Below are 15,039 nucleotides of genomic sequence, written 5' to 3'. Positions count from 1 at the left end.
TAATTCAAGTATGGTTCCCAATACACGCATTAAATAGTTGTCCCATGTGTCTTCTTCTAGTTGGTTTGCAGTATTGAGCCATCACTTATTTATTAGGATGCATTTATTGTTCTCGTTTGAACTCTCCAACAGTTGGTTTGTTCCATGTGGCACATCCCCATTGGTTGGGTTTGGGACGCATGGCATTTGGTCGTCTCGTTCTTTAAACATAATAATGGTAGAGACTACCATTTATGTGCTTTTTATCCAAGACAGTCCTGACTGTTCGATATTCTACATATCTCAAGGATATTTTCCCTATAAGTATCTTTCCTTTCTTCCCCATTTCCACTTTTCTCCATTTTTCATGTTGAACTATTGTCGATTTTTATCCAAGATTTTCTCCGTTCAATCTTTCCAGCCAAAGCTCCATCCATGTTCCCTTTCTCTCTTCTTGCTCAAGGTGCCCTCTCTGTTTTATCGATTTTCTTCACATTTTTCAATTAAAAAATCCTAAAACACCATGAGCAAGAAACCCTATGTCCCTACGAGACCATCCATGGAGGAAATCCAAGCTACGTACTATGTTCCAAAGTTCGTAGCTATGGAATGGTACAACTCCCCAGGTCCTGACAAAACTTGGGAGAAAGACACGACTGTCGCCCTCTGGGGTTAGTTTAAGGCTGACCTCAGGGTTCCCTTGTCCCCCCCTAACCCATGCAATCTTGAATTTCTACCACAAGGCTCCTAGGCAAATGACAAGGAACTTCTACTGCCTGATCTTCATGCTCGAACTGATGAACTCCCGTTTTCCTAAAGGTCAAAAACTCGATCTTGTAAACATTTAGGCCCAGTACAAGCTCTCTAATGCCCCCAAGCAGCCCAGGTTTTTCTACCTACTAAAGAAATAAGGTCGGGATGTGTTGTTGCAACCCTTAGAGACTGACAAAAAGTAGTTCTTATACCCAATGAGACTCACTAGCTCTTGGGAATACGTCAAGGGGCAGCCCACGCCTGCCCTAAAAAACCACAACTTCAACTGGACGAGTAGGCTATATGTACAAGCACATAAGCATTTCTTACTTGTATACTCGACCTTATATTATAGTTGTTTATCTAATTGTTTGTCTTTACCTAATGCAGGTGTGAATAATAAGAGCCCTTCCCCCATTCCAGTCCTAGAGTATATCCTTAAGGATAAGAAATTCAGGCAAAAGCTCACTACCTCTTCCCCGTTCTCCCTCTTACCACCCTTCTTCTTCAGGAAAAGAGCTTGTCTCGTCCCTGTCAGACAGCCATTATCTCTTTTACCACTTCCTCTTACTTCGACCTCTGGCATTCCAATTCTGAGTCTAAAGAAGGCATATCTTCCCATCTCATAACCTGAAAACCTTTTGTGCGAAAGCACCCTCTTCCCAAAGCCACCCCTACTCCCCTCTCTGTCTTGTCCCCTACTGATCCTTCTTCCTATATCCTTCTTTCCCAAACAAGTTCCCAATCGAGAAGCGGTGACCAGGTCGACCAAGTCACCCGTACTAGTTCTGATCAGTAGAGCACTAGACTGAAGAAGGCATCTTTCTTTAAGGATCATGATGTTCTCCTGGTCTCTACTGAGAGGGTCCGTAAATCCGAGGGATCTCTTCCTCAGGAGGTCCCTCTTAAGGATAACATCCTCACAATAAGGATCCCCCTAGGGGCTTCGACGCTATCTGACCCCAAAGTTCCCTGGGGGTTACTAGAAGAAAACTTTCTTTCTACTGACAAAAAGGTGACCACCAACCTTCTTGAGAAGGATTTAGTGTCCTTCTTGGACGATCTTTGCAGCCACCTAGCCATGGTACTTTTTCCTTTTTCACTTTTCCCTTCTTTGAACTTTTGTTTTGTCTTTACTACTCTCTAAATCAGTGTTGTTCTTTCAAGCTTAGCACAAATTGTTCGTTCTTGCTAGAGGAAGGTCGGATGCGCTCAGAAGTGCCCACTCCTCCCATTCTTCTTTGTAGGCAAAGGATAAGGAAGTCTTCGAGCTCAGAGGTCAAGTCAGAACTTTACAGGAGAAGTTGAAAACAACCTTATTAGACCAACTGACCCAAAGCTCTTTGGTTTTTGAAGGTTGGTTGGACCGGTTGAAAAAGGAGATGGAGGAAAATGACGAGTTGAAAAACAAGGCTCTTGAGGAACAGAAAGTTGACTTTCAACGTCAGCTAGATGAAAATGTTAAGGAATGGGAGGTAGCCCTGAAAAAAGAGTGGAAGCTCATGACCAGGCTCAATACCACCATCCTCGAACTCCAGAAGGCTACTACCCTAGTCATGACCAGCTCTAATCCTCCTCCTTCGACACTTTTTGATGCTACTCCAATCACCTTCACAACCAACCCTTCTCTTGCTTTAGTTACGTATGTTGACCTTGGGGTGGTAAGGTAACTTTGTAAAGAAATTTTTTGTTGATGTAACTTCTTTTCCATATTAATGAAAGTGTGTTTTCTATATTCTTCTTTATTGCTATAAAATTTTTGTTAATCCATCTTTCAACTTTATTCTTTCTCATAGAGTAAGGGTGGATTTACCTGAAACTGACCATTTTTACTTTATGAAACTTTTGTTCCACTTTCCTTTTGGACTGAGATTTGGTTCAAATAGAATCGACTTTCTTGCTTATTGAAATTTGCTTCACTTCCCATTAAAGTGAAGCTCGATTCACATAGAACCGACCTTATTACCGTATAAAAAAATTATTTCTCTCCTTAGAGTGAAGCTCAATTCACATAGAACCGACCTTCTTACCTGATAAAAAATTTACTTTACTCTCCTCAAAATAAAATTCAATTCCCATAAAACCGATCTTCTTGCCTTATTGAAATTTGCTCCACTCCCTTCAAAGTCAAGTTCGGTTCACATAAGACAAACCAAAAAAATAAAAATAAAAACTACATCAATTGAAAATTACAAAAGCAATCAAGACAAAGTGACAAACAATACTTAACCATGAACGTAGTCCCAAATCACATCCTTGATCCCAATAAATAATATTTCCTTCTTAAAACCTAGCCAAATTTCTCTCCCAAATCTAACAACCCCAACAAATGTTTGAAAAAAAATAAAAAATCAAAACCCTCTATCATAAGCAATCGCATGACACTACCAAAATTTGTTCTCTAATATCTTGCATGGACCCACGTAGGACTCCATGTTTTAGCTGCCTTGTGCAATTGAGGATCATTTTAAACAATATTTACACTGGAGATTTCGAAAAGCCAATATTTTTTTAAAAAAATCTTGCATTGATGTGTGGACAGTGGACTCCCATGTTACAGCCGTGTTTTGCAATTTATGTTAATGTTAAATCTTTTATAAAGCTCGATGAAATTCGATGCAACAATCTAATTCTAAGCCACTCGGACCAAACAAAATGTAGTTTGGTATTAAACTTGAAGGGTTTGGGCTGGATGATACCCCCCAATACATAATGAAACCTATCAAAATGTAGAAATCTCACTTTTTAAGTACTCTTACCCTGGATACAACTTGGACAAAAATATAATACTGACCCAAATCACAATGACAACTATATCTGGAATTACAAAATATGACTCCAGCGAAGTCGCTAGTAGCTTTCCTGTCTGTCAATAGAGAAACACACTATCTTATTGCCGGAAAGAACAAGTTAACAAAGAACAATATTTAGGAGGGAAAAAGATTTGTAAAAAGAGAAAGGAAATAGAGAAAAATCAAAACTACCAAGTGAGTACCACACAACTCAGTTTGGAGGAATTTCAAGCATCGTCAGTCTTCTGGTCAGGGGGGGATCCTGCAAGCCAACCCCAAACACCACCCGAGCTCTGCCTCTGTTTGGCATTTAAGGCTGCCTGTTCAGAAGCAGCCTTTTGTCGTTGAAGGAGCTCAAGTTCCTTTTGTAAAGTTTCCATTGTTTGTAGCTTCTGCCGTAGCTCTGCAACGTCAACCTGTTGTTTTAAAAGAGTAGGTAGTTAGTAGCAAGCCCATCCTTATTATTCTTTTTTACAAGTAAAACTTTACAGCAAGAGGAGATGAAACACTTAAAATGTTCAACCACTAGGAGTCAAGGTTAACAGAAATTGAACAGGATGAACTTGTTTTACACAACTCTGTAGTTTTTCTAGGTCTCAACGAGAAATGTGCCCACTTGTCCCTAGTTGACTCACATTGTTGACTTGTGTGTAAGAAAATTTTGACGTTTCAAGGGAAAAAGATGATAACTTCAACTTCCTGATTTCTGAAGATCTATTCTTTCATTGGGTGAATTGTCAAGTTCGGACTTCTATACTTCTTGATGAATTATCTTTGGTGTATATCAACATCGCTCCAGATTGGATAAACAATTTATGTAAAAGAACACATGGTATATAGCCCTCATATTGGAACCTAAGAAAGAAAAGAGCATGCTTCTTTGATAAGAACTGAAACTACGGAGGAATCTCGGCATAGAATTTACTAGTACATTAGAATCAAGAAAAAAACAAACTTCAATAAACTTTGAATGATGAGCACATACCTCAAGCTTAAAACACCTCGACTGCTCAGAAGCAAGCTGACTACGGACAGATTGAAGCTCCTACAAAGTCCAAAAAACAATGAAATTCAGGAGATTTGATGGACAATTATGTGTGTCGTTTTTCTTCCTTCAGAGAAACAAAATTTTTTTATTAAAAATATGGAATTTTGTCCTCAAACACACATGTCACCATAATATTTTGTTAAAAAGAGTAAAAGTTTGAGGAGTATGATCAGAACCAGAAAAATTCACTGAAACCATTAACCACAGGTTTACCCTTCTTTTTTATTTGTGGTTTACCCTCGCATCTACAGAAATTTTAGTAAGAAAGGTAGTACCCTTGCCTTGGTAAGGTCTGCATTTTGGGTCTCTGCCTCAGCTAAATCTTGCCTCAGTTGGAGGGTTTGCAACTGCTCTTTGGTGAGTGCTGCTTCTAATTCTTCTTTTTCTGCCTTGATGGCAGCTATAATTCGTTCACTAATTTCCTCCTTTTTGACATTCTGCACAAAAGATTCCTAGGATTTAGAATGAAAACCCAATCCTGGTTGAACCAAAACAGTACTGATATACAAGAACCATTAAGACTTGATCAATGAAATTAACTGTAGCAAATATGAGGTAAGAATTTTCTTTTTCTTTTTAACTATGCACGCATGAATTTCTGCATCTGTTTTTGCCTGAATCTGTCATTTACAATTTTACATTACCGTGGGTTCTTGGTCAACATTGTCCATGACGATTTCCCTTATTTTTCCATCTTGACCTGCTTCAAACTCAGACTCTACATCCCTGGTAGCATTTGTAACATTATGCAGGGCAGTAACACTATCAGGCACATGCCTTTCCATCATATTTTGTTGCAACGTCGACTTGTGACTCGGTTTAAGAACATTAACCTAACGAGCAATAAACAAAATTAAGAGAACAAATTGAGGTTAAAAGAAACAATAAAGAAAACAATCACAATTATTCTTAACCTCGTTGCTGTACCGCCCATTGTATCCTCCAAAAGAAACAAGAATATCTTCACCATTGCAGGAGCTCACAACCAAACTCAGGCCCTGCAGTAGGAGATATTGGCAGCCAATCAGAAATAACCATTTTCTAGTCCATTAGAATGGAAAATAAGGTATTCAACAATTCTGGCCAACTGCAGTATTTTATCCTTACAGGTCCAAAAATTAAAAATTAAAAATTGATCCTCTAATGAAAATGTAAATAATTCAGGTTTTGTAGATAAATAGATGATCAACGTTTATAATTTAATATGAAGGCAAGTTATAATCCTTAGGAAGTAATCATTTGTGGTTTCAACCTTTCTGAGATTAAACCATGCTGACAAAAAGATCTTTCACACTATTTTATATTCCAAATTTAAGGCGATGCTTATTTAGATAACCATGTATTGTCCCATTTCTTCTCAGCCCGTCAATTTACAAGACCAAAATTATGGGAACAGAGAAAACGTGTAGGATTGTTTTACAGTAGCCAAGAGATTCGTTTCACTTACGGGATCGAAAAAAGGCAGTACAATAGTCCCTTGCATTTTTTTAACATTCTCTTATCACATAAATTGTATCCAAAGATACCCAAACCAGATGACCTCAGGTCTTAAAATCACAAGATTTTATGTACTAATTGGTAATTATTTCATATAGATACATCAATATGTATTCCCTTGCCCAAAAAAAAGGATCTTGCTAGGGACTCCTACACCACCTACGTGTTTCTTAGGTAGGTATGTTAGTAAAATGAAGAGGGCCATAGATAATGCAGATTCCTTTTTTAGAGATGAGGATCATCTGAGCTAGTAACTTTTCGTTCATAGGTTCTCAATTATGTATGATTTCATCTCTTACTCCAACTCTCAACAAAAATATACCATACCTCACTAGCAAGAGGAACACGTCCTTGGACAGTGGTTACAACCGACCAAACAAGCGTGGACATGTTGAGAACAACAGTTTCTGAGACACCTGCCAAAAAATACAAAAAGCATGAATCTCTGAAGCAGCAAAACACACCAACTTCGATCAGATCAACAATATGATTGATATAAAAAACAAAAAAATTACAGATATCTTCTCCAGAAACATTTATATCCCAGATTTTCTATAAAGAAAAGTAGTGCCATCCAATCCCATGGTAGGTCAGTTTCTAGTGCTGTTTTAAGCATATGAAGCTGCATTTTCCTGGTACTGAACAGTGTTAGTGGAAAAACAGGAATGGTGCAGTTTTACAAAATCGGGTTTTCTCTTTTGCCGTAATTAACAAAAGAAAATAACTATGCCGAAGAAGGGTCTATTTCGCCTACAAAAGGATTTTTTATACACAGCCATGGTGTACATCTAGTAGAAGACTTGATAGATAAAATTAAGGTCGTCCCGGCATCCCCTTATCAGGAAATGAGAGAAGATAAAGTGTGTCTGGTTTACATAGGGGTGTGGTAGGTTTCATATCCTGCAATGATGGTCTTGTAGTTCCCCTTTTGGAGCTCTGTTTTAGATAGACTTCAAAATAGAGGGTCAGGTAATCCTTTCTATTCTTCATCATGCAGGTTGTGTATTGAATGAGGCCTCCACATACATATTCACCTGGGAAAACCAAATTAGTGACTGACACCAAGGCTGCTATGATCAATAAAGGTTAGTAAAATCCATATACATGGGAACCTATTCCCAACCATTCGGTAAACTCATACAACGACTATGATAGTCAGACTGCGATGGCCAGATCAGGTAAGTAAAAAAACCATACAATGAAACCCATTTCCAACCATTCAGTAAACTAAACAGTGGACTTTGACTCCTTAAAAAGTTACTTTGTAGCTTGATGTTATTTTCTCCTTACAATCTCCAATTTTTTTGTACTTATAGTTGGGACCAAGCAAACACCCATGGGTCCAGGTAAGATGTTAAAGTATATACCATTTTCAAATTTAGAAAACTAAAGCTTCAAACTACATACCACTCTTATTATCACCTCCACCAACAATAAACCAATTCTCCCCTACTGTTACACCTGCATGCCCAGCCCGTGGTGTCGGTATCTCGCCCTGTTGTGTTGGTCTTGACCATTCCATCTGCGACAATCATAAAAATAAAAAACATTAATGAGGGTGTCTCTTTGATCAGAACTAGACGCTTCTCGGGAAAGGAAAAAAAAAAAAAAGCTCTCTTACAGTCTGTAAATCAAGGACATGCAGATCATTGAAGCATGTAGCATGTGAACCCCCACCAAAAATAAGAAGGTATCGCTCAGCATGAACTGCAGCAGTATGGTCAGACCTGGGAGAAGGAGGCACTCCCCTACAAAATAATAGAGCAGATAAGATTCCATTGCCAACCAACATAAAGTAACTCTAATGTGAGTCCTGTTTTTATAAGCATAAAATAACATCATAGTTTCTTAAGTAGTGAATTATGCAAGAGACAATGAAATCTCCCACCTAAAAAGTTCCTAAATATGGGTTGTCAGGATAATAAAGAAAATACATCTAAGATCACCGTCACTGTTACGAGGAAGTGACGAGGGTCTCAGCCAAACAATGTTTTGCTAAGAAAGGAAAATAGTCCAAGTTCCCATACCATAATGAATCCCATGGGAGAGGGCAATTTTAAAGAAGAGAAAATAAAGAATCAGATGGAAAAAACTATGATTAAGTTTTTTTCTTTTTCTTTTTTCTCTTTTTGCTAAGTAAACTATAATGTAAGTTATTCAGTGATGATGATGGTTTCTTGTCTCTTTGGATGGTTTCCCTAAATCCTTTCCTATTCCACACTCACAACCGATCCTACCAAGAAAATTCAAAGCTAAAAAATATGTGCTTCGAAAATTCTAGCAAGCCTCTTACACAGCATCTATGTCATCCCAGGTCATGGTTTCAAGGTCAAGGATGTGCAAATCATTTAAGAGAGTTCTCTTTGCATCTTCACCACCAAACATGACTAAACTTGATCCAACAAGGGTTACTGTCTGACCTCCACGTGAGGCCTGCAAAACAAAAACCAATGTGTGAGAACATTTCAAATGCAGAAAGCAGGAAGATACAATGCAGAAATCCTAACACATCTAATTTAAGCGATAGGTAAAATGCCCTTAGCGGTTCAGGAATTTCCCAAAACCAGGTGATCTGATCATTCATCACAAAGAGGACAAATTACCAAACAATCCTATACACGAAGGATGTCAGACATTCAGGCGATATTAATAAATCAAGGTAGTCTGATTTTAAAAATAAAAAAACTACCATCTTAATTATTTCCTTAAAGAAATATGCACACTAAATACCGGTGATTTCCCATAAGTCTTCAAGGTTGACCAAGTAAAAGTCTGCAGATCGAATGCCTTCACTGTCATGAGAAAATAAAATAATAAATACAAAGTAAAAGTTAAGCCATCATAGGGATAAGTCAAAATATGGCAACAGAAAGCAAATCCAACCTGTCACAGTCTCGGAAGGATCTTTCGTATGACCAGCAATAGATAGGAGCTTATTTTCCCAAGGTACCTATAAATAAAACAGTTGAACACATGATGTCTTGGAAAGAGGACATTTAAATGACCTAATGAAACTTGAAATAGTTCTTTACAGAAAATTGCTACTAAAAGCAAGACTAAATCAAAAGCTCGTTCTATACTAACCAAGGAATGACCGGCACAGGGAGCTAAAGGCACTGGAAATTCCAAAGACTCTGTCCCACCCTTAACCTCTACTTTGGACCATGTCAAACTTCTCAAATCCAGGACCTGCAATGTTCCCAGAGTTAAAGAAAATTCATGCATTGAGCCACCTTGATGCGCAGTTAAAGTGAGTAAATCTAATGTTGTCCAGGAAAAAATACAAGCAAATACTGTAAATCTCAATGCACGGAGTCTGGGTTTTAGTTTGGGTCAAGTGTAAACGTGATGAGGAGACAACGCATCATCTCCTCCTGCATTGCAGCGTAGCATCTTCTGTGTGGGTTATTTCCTCGGTCTGTTAGTTATTAGAAGTTGTCTCTCAAGATCCATTGCTACTCTTTTCGAGGGTTGGAGAGGCCTTGGGGTCCATTTTGTGGCAGCAAAGAGGTTGTTGTGGAGTATCTTGCCTTTCACAATTTGTTGGAGTCTATGAAGGAGAGCAATAATTGTGTTTTTGAAAATTCAGAGAAAACTGCCGTGGTGTTATCATCTCTATTTTGACTATGGAGTCCTTTGGGGCAAGGTTTTCAAAGAATTTAATGGCATCTTTTTGTGGGCTTTGTTTCCTAGCCTGGGAGGATCGGTTTACCATGTGTATCTGTCTTTATGGTTTTCTTGTTTCTTTTTTATGTTTTCTTCTTTCAGCTGGTCTCCTTGACCTCCTTTTAATGAATCTTTATACTTACCCAAAAAAATTGTGGAATAAACATTTTCTTTTGGGATTTCATTGAAGATTTTTTATTTTTTGGGTAGGCGTAAATGTGAAAGTGTGGTTTTGGTCCCAGGCCTGTGGAATTACTACAGAATACGATTTCAAAATTTCTCTAGAACTTAACTCTAGTCTGGTGTATAATATTTTTGGAGGGGATTACAGCATTCTCAGATTACAAGATAGAGTAAGTTTAATCACTAATGTGTGTGTGTGTGTGTGTGTGTGTGTATATTTGAAAAAAGAAAAAAAGAAAAAAAAAGTTTTCATATCAATTATTGTTTCTCGGCCAATAGTGTGGGAGGAGACTACCCACTGGTAATCTAAGATAGCATACCTGAAGATCATTAAGGTAACGACCATTGTGGTTTCCACCAAAAATATACATTTTATCTTGAACAATTGCTGTCCCATGCTGCAAGGGATTGAAAAGGCACAGAAAAAAATTACATTCAAAAGATTGATGTAGTCAAAAGTACCAGGAATAACACAATAATTTTTAGTCACAAGAACAGGATTTATACCTCATAGCGAGCCTTTGGGCGCTGGCCAGATACTGAAGGTGCAACCCATTGATCATAGACACCAACTGAGCCAAGGCCTTCCAAGACAACATCCTTATCCTGAGTCTCCAGTAGGATCCCATTTTCAGTGGAAATAGTCTTTGGCTCAGGAAAATAGTTCCCATTTGTAGTGACTGACTCAACTTTCAGATTCTGCAACTAATCATATAAAAAACTGATCAAATATCGACTCAAGTTTACAGAAATAAACTACATGATAAACCTTTATTCAACTTTCAGATTTTGCGACAAATCATAAAAAACTGATAAAATTTGGCTCAGGTTTACAGAAATAAACTACATGATAAACCTTTGTAACAAACTTCAATTGAAAACATAATTATTAGCCTCAATAAAATCTTCTGCTTTTTTGGCAGATTTTGGTTCTTTTTGCACATGTAGTGCAGCTTTAGTAAAGGACACACAAAGTTACAAGGTGTTAGTTACGATGGATCTGCAGTAAATAACCTAGACTGACCATTTTTGTTATCAGGTTCAGGTCCAATTATCAAAAAAGAAGGGGAAATGGTTTGAGCATGCACAGAGACCAATAACACCAACTATAAGAAGGATCACTTCACTGGGGGTTGAAAGCTGTAAAGAGTGAAAGCAAGGCCTACAAATTATACAATTGAGATAGTGTGTAAGGATTTGTAAACAGGCATGTTAACAGAGGATACAACTCTAAAAAGAATTGAACCACGAAACAAGAATCATGTTAGCAATCTCAAATAATTGGAATAAGGTGTTGCTAATGATGATAACGATAGCAGATTGTAGATCTTTTTTTCCTTTTTCTGATTGTTTCGATTTTGGAAAAAAATGTTATAAACAATGTAATGCTTATAGTATAACACATGTGATGCACCACTACAATGGCAATCTGAAACATATTAATAACATCACTTTTATACAGACATATGAGTGGACCTGTATGTGCATGTTCGGTTGAGACAACTAACATTTCCTCTGATCGGACTAGCTACTCCTTAGGAAAGATCTATAATGCTAGGGGTTTCATTTATAGACTATAAATCTTATAAAAAGAAAAAAAACAGGGAAGTCGAGGAGACCACCCCACCCGCACAATTGAGAACACTAGATGCCTAATGCCCTTGCAACAAAGTGCTGATTAATCATGCTCTATTATATAACAATGAAATGCATAATTGACACAGTACATGAAATCCAATATTAATAAGTTTCAATGACTCACATTCATTTCCACATCCACAACAGGTTTGATGACAGACTCGGGCACTCTTGAATACCATGCCGGATCTTCTTCCTACACAAACAAGACCACCATAATCAACTAACTTAATTCATAAATTACATCAAAACAAAATGTCTCAATTGTTCACTCTGTATGCACCTCCAAGATTTTAACAAAAAGGCGCATTGCTTCTGCTGAAGCCATGTTTCCAAGCCCATGCCAACTGCAGAAATAAAAATATAATTTATGAGAAATACTTGAGACAGTAACAACAGAAGTATAATCTGAGTTCAAAGGAATATTATTGGGGACTTCCTTATTATATGGGAAAGGGTTTGTAATTTATCTGTAGGGTAGTGTCTTTTTTGTGATGGTGTAGTTGCTGTCGGATTGTTTTGTGCCATGTAATCTAGTATTTGTGATGGTCACCTCGACCTCCTTCCTTCTGCTTTTTTAATAAACCCATCTATACTTATAAAGAAATAAAAATAAAAATGGCACTCATGTAGGCCTCAGCTTCAGTCTGATCAATAGCTATGAAAAGCTACGCCCACGCCAGGCTCATTTACACTGGTAGTTTCTCTTGCTTGCCTTGAAGCTTTGCTGGATTTCATTTACGGATGTACCTATTATGTGTCCAGATTTCTTTATTTTATTTGTATAAATCTAGTGAACTTCTTTAGGGTGAAGACCATTATACCATGGATGCTTTCAACAAATTTGGGGTTCTACGACATAAAAAATTGTGCTGTGGCATGCTTTTATTTTTAGACTGTTTATTTGAAAATCCCGCAGTAAAACCTGAAGAAAATTGCACCATGATTATCAAAGCCAATTTTGACTCTCACAAGATAGCTCCCTTGTCATAATAAATACAGTATTTAATTGATTTTTCATGTTACAGAATGATCATTATGTCAGTTTTCTAAAAAAATTCCATCCAACCTAGATCAGCTATTTGACATCTAACAATGCAACAAATTATTCTTTTAACGACCTGGTTTTTTTATCATAAAATAAAGAGTATCATATATCTTAACGATCAAAGGCATCTCAGAATCAATCGCAATTGGAGATAGAAGAGAAGAAATAATGCATTAAATACAACAGAATTAATGTTTAACACCAAATGCTTAGAAAATGAACCTTGTTCTCAAGTTTTTCAACAAGTCTCAACTCTCAACCTAGAGCACGTACTATAACTTTGTAAGAAGTACAATTTATCTTAAAATTTTGTCTAAACACACGCCGAAAAATTAAAAACAGGGTATCCGAACCATGGTTTTAAATCTCGTCCGAGACCGAGACAACTCGTCCGATACGTCTTGGCATCGTCCTCCAACGAGATGGATAGAAAATGTCAAACGTATCAGAAAACTCATCCGAGACAACTCGGTCTCATTCCTGGACGAGACGAGACGTCAAAACGAGTTTTAAAACCGTGATCAGAACTAAAAATAGAAATAAATTATTCCAGTTCTGCTTATGAATATGAACCTTGTCCATTTGTTTTGCTCCACGGGATTCCAAGCTCGAGGTTTCGGAATGTTACAGGGTCCTACAGTTGCCTGCAATGAGGTACTAACATAATCAAAACCATTTCGAGAAAATTCAACGGTTTCAAGAGCTTTTCAATAGTCAGATCTCTCAAGTCCTACAAAAATTAGCCCATTTGGTTTCAAATTTCACTGAGGAACAACAAAGGAAACGAACAGGATTCCTTTTTACCTGAATTGCACAACAAGTCATCCCTAACAGAAGACTTAGCTTTGTACAGATACAATAAATGATCCCAAACCAACATGCAAACGATAATTTTATTAAGAGACATGTAAATTCCTTATTTTCACTAATTTAACCAATAAATCATCCCAAACCAATATGCTAATGAAAATCTTGTTGGACGTACACAAAGTCCCAATCTCAAAACGAAAACTTTCTCAATCTTCATTCACTCCAATCGGATCAACATCCACCGACAACCCTAATCAACTTAAATCTCCAAATTCATTTAAATATCTCGATTCAAAATCCCAGATCTACCAGAATTTTAACATACACAACCCTAATCGACACAAATAATACAATTTCTTACGCCAGAGCAATAAATCCAAAATTCTAACATAGATCGACACGAAAACAACCAAAAGAACTAACAATTCAAGAATAAGAACATTGGATCCAGGAGAAAACTTCGATAAACAACAACATTTATAAATATTCCAAGCTTACCTGCTGATACAATCCGTAAAGCAACAGCGCTGCTTCGTTTTGGAATTTCGAGATCGCGCCTTCTGAAGAGTTAGTAGATCCACCAAAACCGGCGTACGATGCAGCAGCATGGAATCTATCTGGATAAGCGAGGCCAGAGCTGGCTCTCGACATCGACATTTCTGCAGAGAAAGAAAGAAAAGTCGGATGAAATAAAAACGCTTGAATATCTCGGCGCGTAGCGATTTATAATGGCGGGGTGCGGAGTGCGAACATACAAGTTCGGTTTGTATGAACTGAAGTGCCTCCGTTATCGTTTTTATTTGGGCACTTTTTATTTTGAGTGATTAAGTCATGCCCCTCCAAGTTTTGGGAATATTTGAAACACCCCTCCTGTATTTTCTTATGGTGTATACCTTGACCTTGGTCCAGTTTGGAATACTAATCAAATGTGCATATCTTCAACCACATTTAGGTTCAAGAAAAATAAAAAAATAAAAAGTAAAAAAGAAAAAAGTGAAGAAGGAAAAGAGAGGATAACATTATCAAGTTTTTTAACCTATTCTATCTCGTTTGAAGTCTCTTGAAAACGTTAAAGTTTGTTTAATGAAAAAATTACTTAGAAGATCCTGATGGAAGGATTTCTTTTTAAATAGTCCTTGAATTTTAGGCGGTAACTTAGTAGTTATTGTGAAGCTCACCACTTTTTTTTCATTGTTGAGGTTAATATTTTTATTGTCGAACTCGCCACTTTTTATTTGTTGTTGTGTTCAATACTTTTTATTGTTGCATTCGACATTTTTTTATTGTCAAACTTGCATTGGTAAAACCCATCTATTTTCATTTTTTTCGATTTTTTGACTAAAATACACGATCGAGTTGATCTCTAATGTTGGAGATCTTCTAGGTGGGACCTGTTGTGATAGACATGCTCCATGGTTTGGAGAATATTTAATTTGTCGTAACTGATGTGTGTGCAGCAATTGTTATAGGATCCCCATCATTGATTATCATCGGCGCTGTGCAAGTTACTTGTATGATCTATGCCTCACAAGTTATCAGGATCTTCGGCAAGAATCTATAGAGTTAATGGAAAATTAAAAGAAAAATCAGATTTTTTGAGAGAAGTCAGGATGGAGCATACAAGA

The 15,039-nt window shown here is 37.2% G+C and overlaps 1 protein-coding gene across 4 annotated transcripts; it reads right to left on the bottom strand.

Moving 5' to 3' along the window:
• Positions 1-3,376: 3,376 nt before the first annotated feature.
• On the bottom strand, positions 3,377-14,189 carry LOC147402431 (acyl-CoA-binding domain-containing protein 4-like). Of its 4 annotated transcripts, none has more exons than XM_086444086.1 (19): positions 13,913-14,189; positions 13,178-13,248; positions 11,840-11,903; positions 11,681-11,752; positions 10,426-10,623; positions 10,239-10,316; positions 9,154-9,258; positions 8,953-9,019; positions 8,800-8,861; positions 8,363-8,502; positions 7,691-7,817; positions 7,477-7,591; positions 6,397-6,485; positions 5,487-5,570; positions 5,217-5,405; positions 4,854-5,009; positions 4,510-4,569; positions 3,717-3,940; positions 3,377-3,598 (listed from the first exon to the last, which is right to left on the bottom strand). In XM_086444086.1, exons 1-18 carry the CDS (start codon positions 14,069-14,071, stop codon positions 3,752-3,754), a joined length of 2,025 nt encoding a protein of 674 aa, XP_086300212.1. In that variant the 5' UTR covers positions 14,072-14,189; the 3' UTR covers positions 3,377-3,598; positions 3,717-3,751. The 4 variants fall into 4 exon arrangements, with proteins under 4 accessions (XP_086300212.1, XP_086300213.1, XP_086300211.1 ...); XM_086444087.1 differs by having other exon boundaries at positions 3,733-3,940; XM_086444085.1 differs by having other exon boundaries at positions 3,377-3,940.
• Positions 14,190-15,039: the final 850 nt, after the last annotated feature.

This window comes from Akebia trifoliata, chromosome 5, assembly GCF_017979445.1.
Source record: "Akebia trifoliata isolate Shusen 1 chromosome 5, ASM1797944v1, whole genome shotgun sequence".
In the NCBI taxonomy this organism is placed as follows: domain Eukaryota; kingdom Viridiplantae; phylum Streptophyta; class Magnoliopsida; order Ranunculales; family Lardizabalaceae; genus Akebia; species Akebia trifoliata.
Note: the sequence above shows the minus strand (reverse complement) of the source record. Positions and strands in the feature narration are given on the sequence as shown.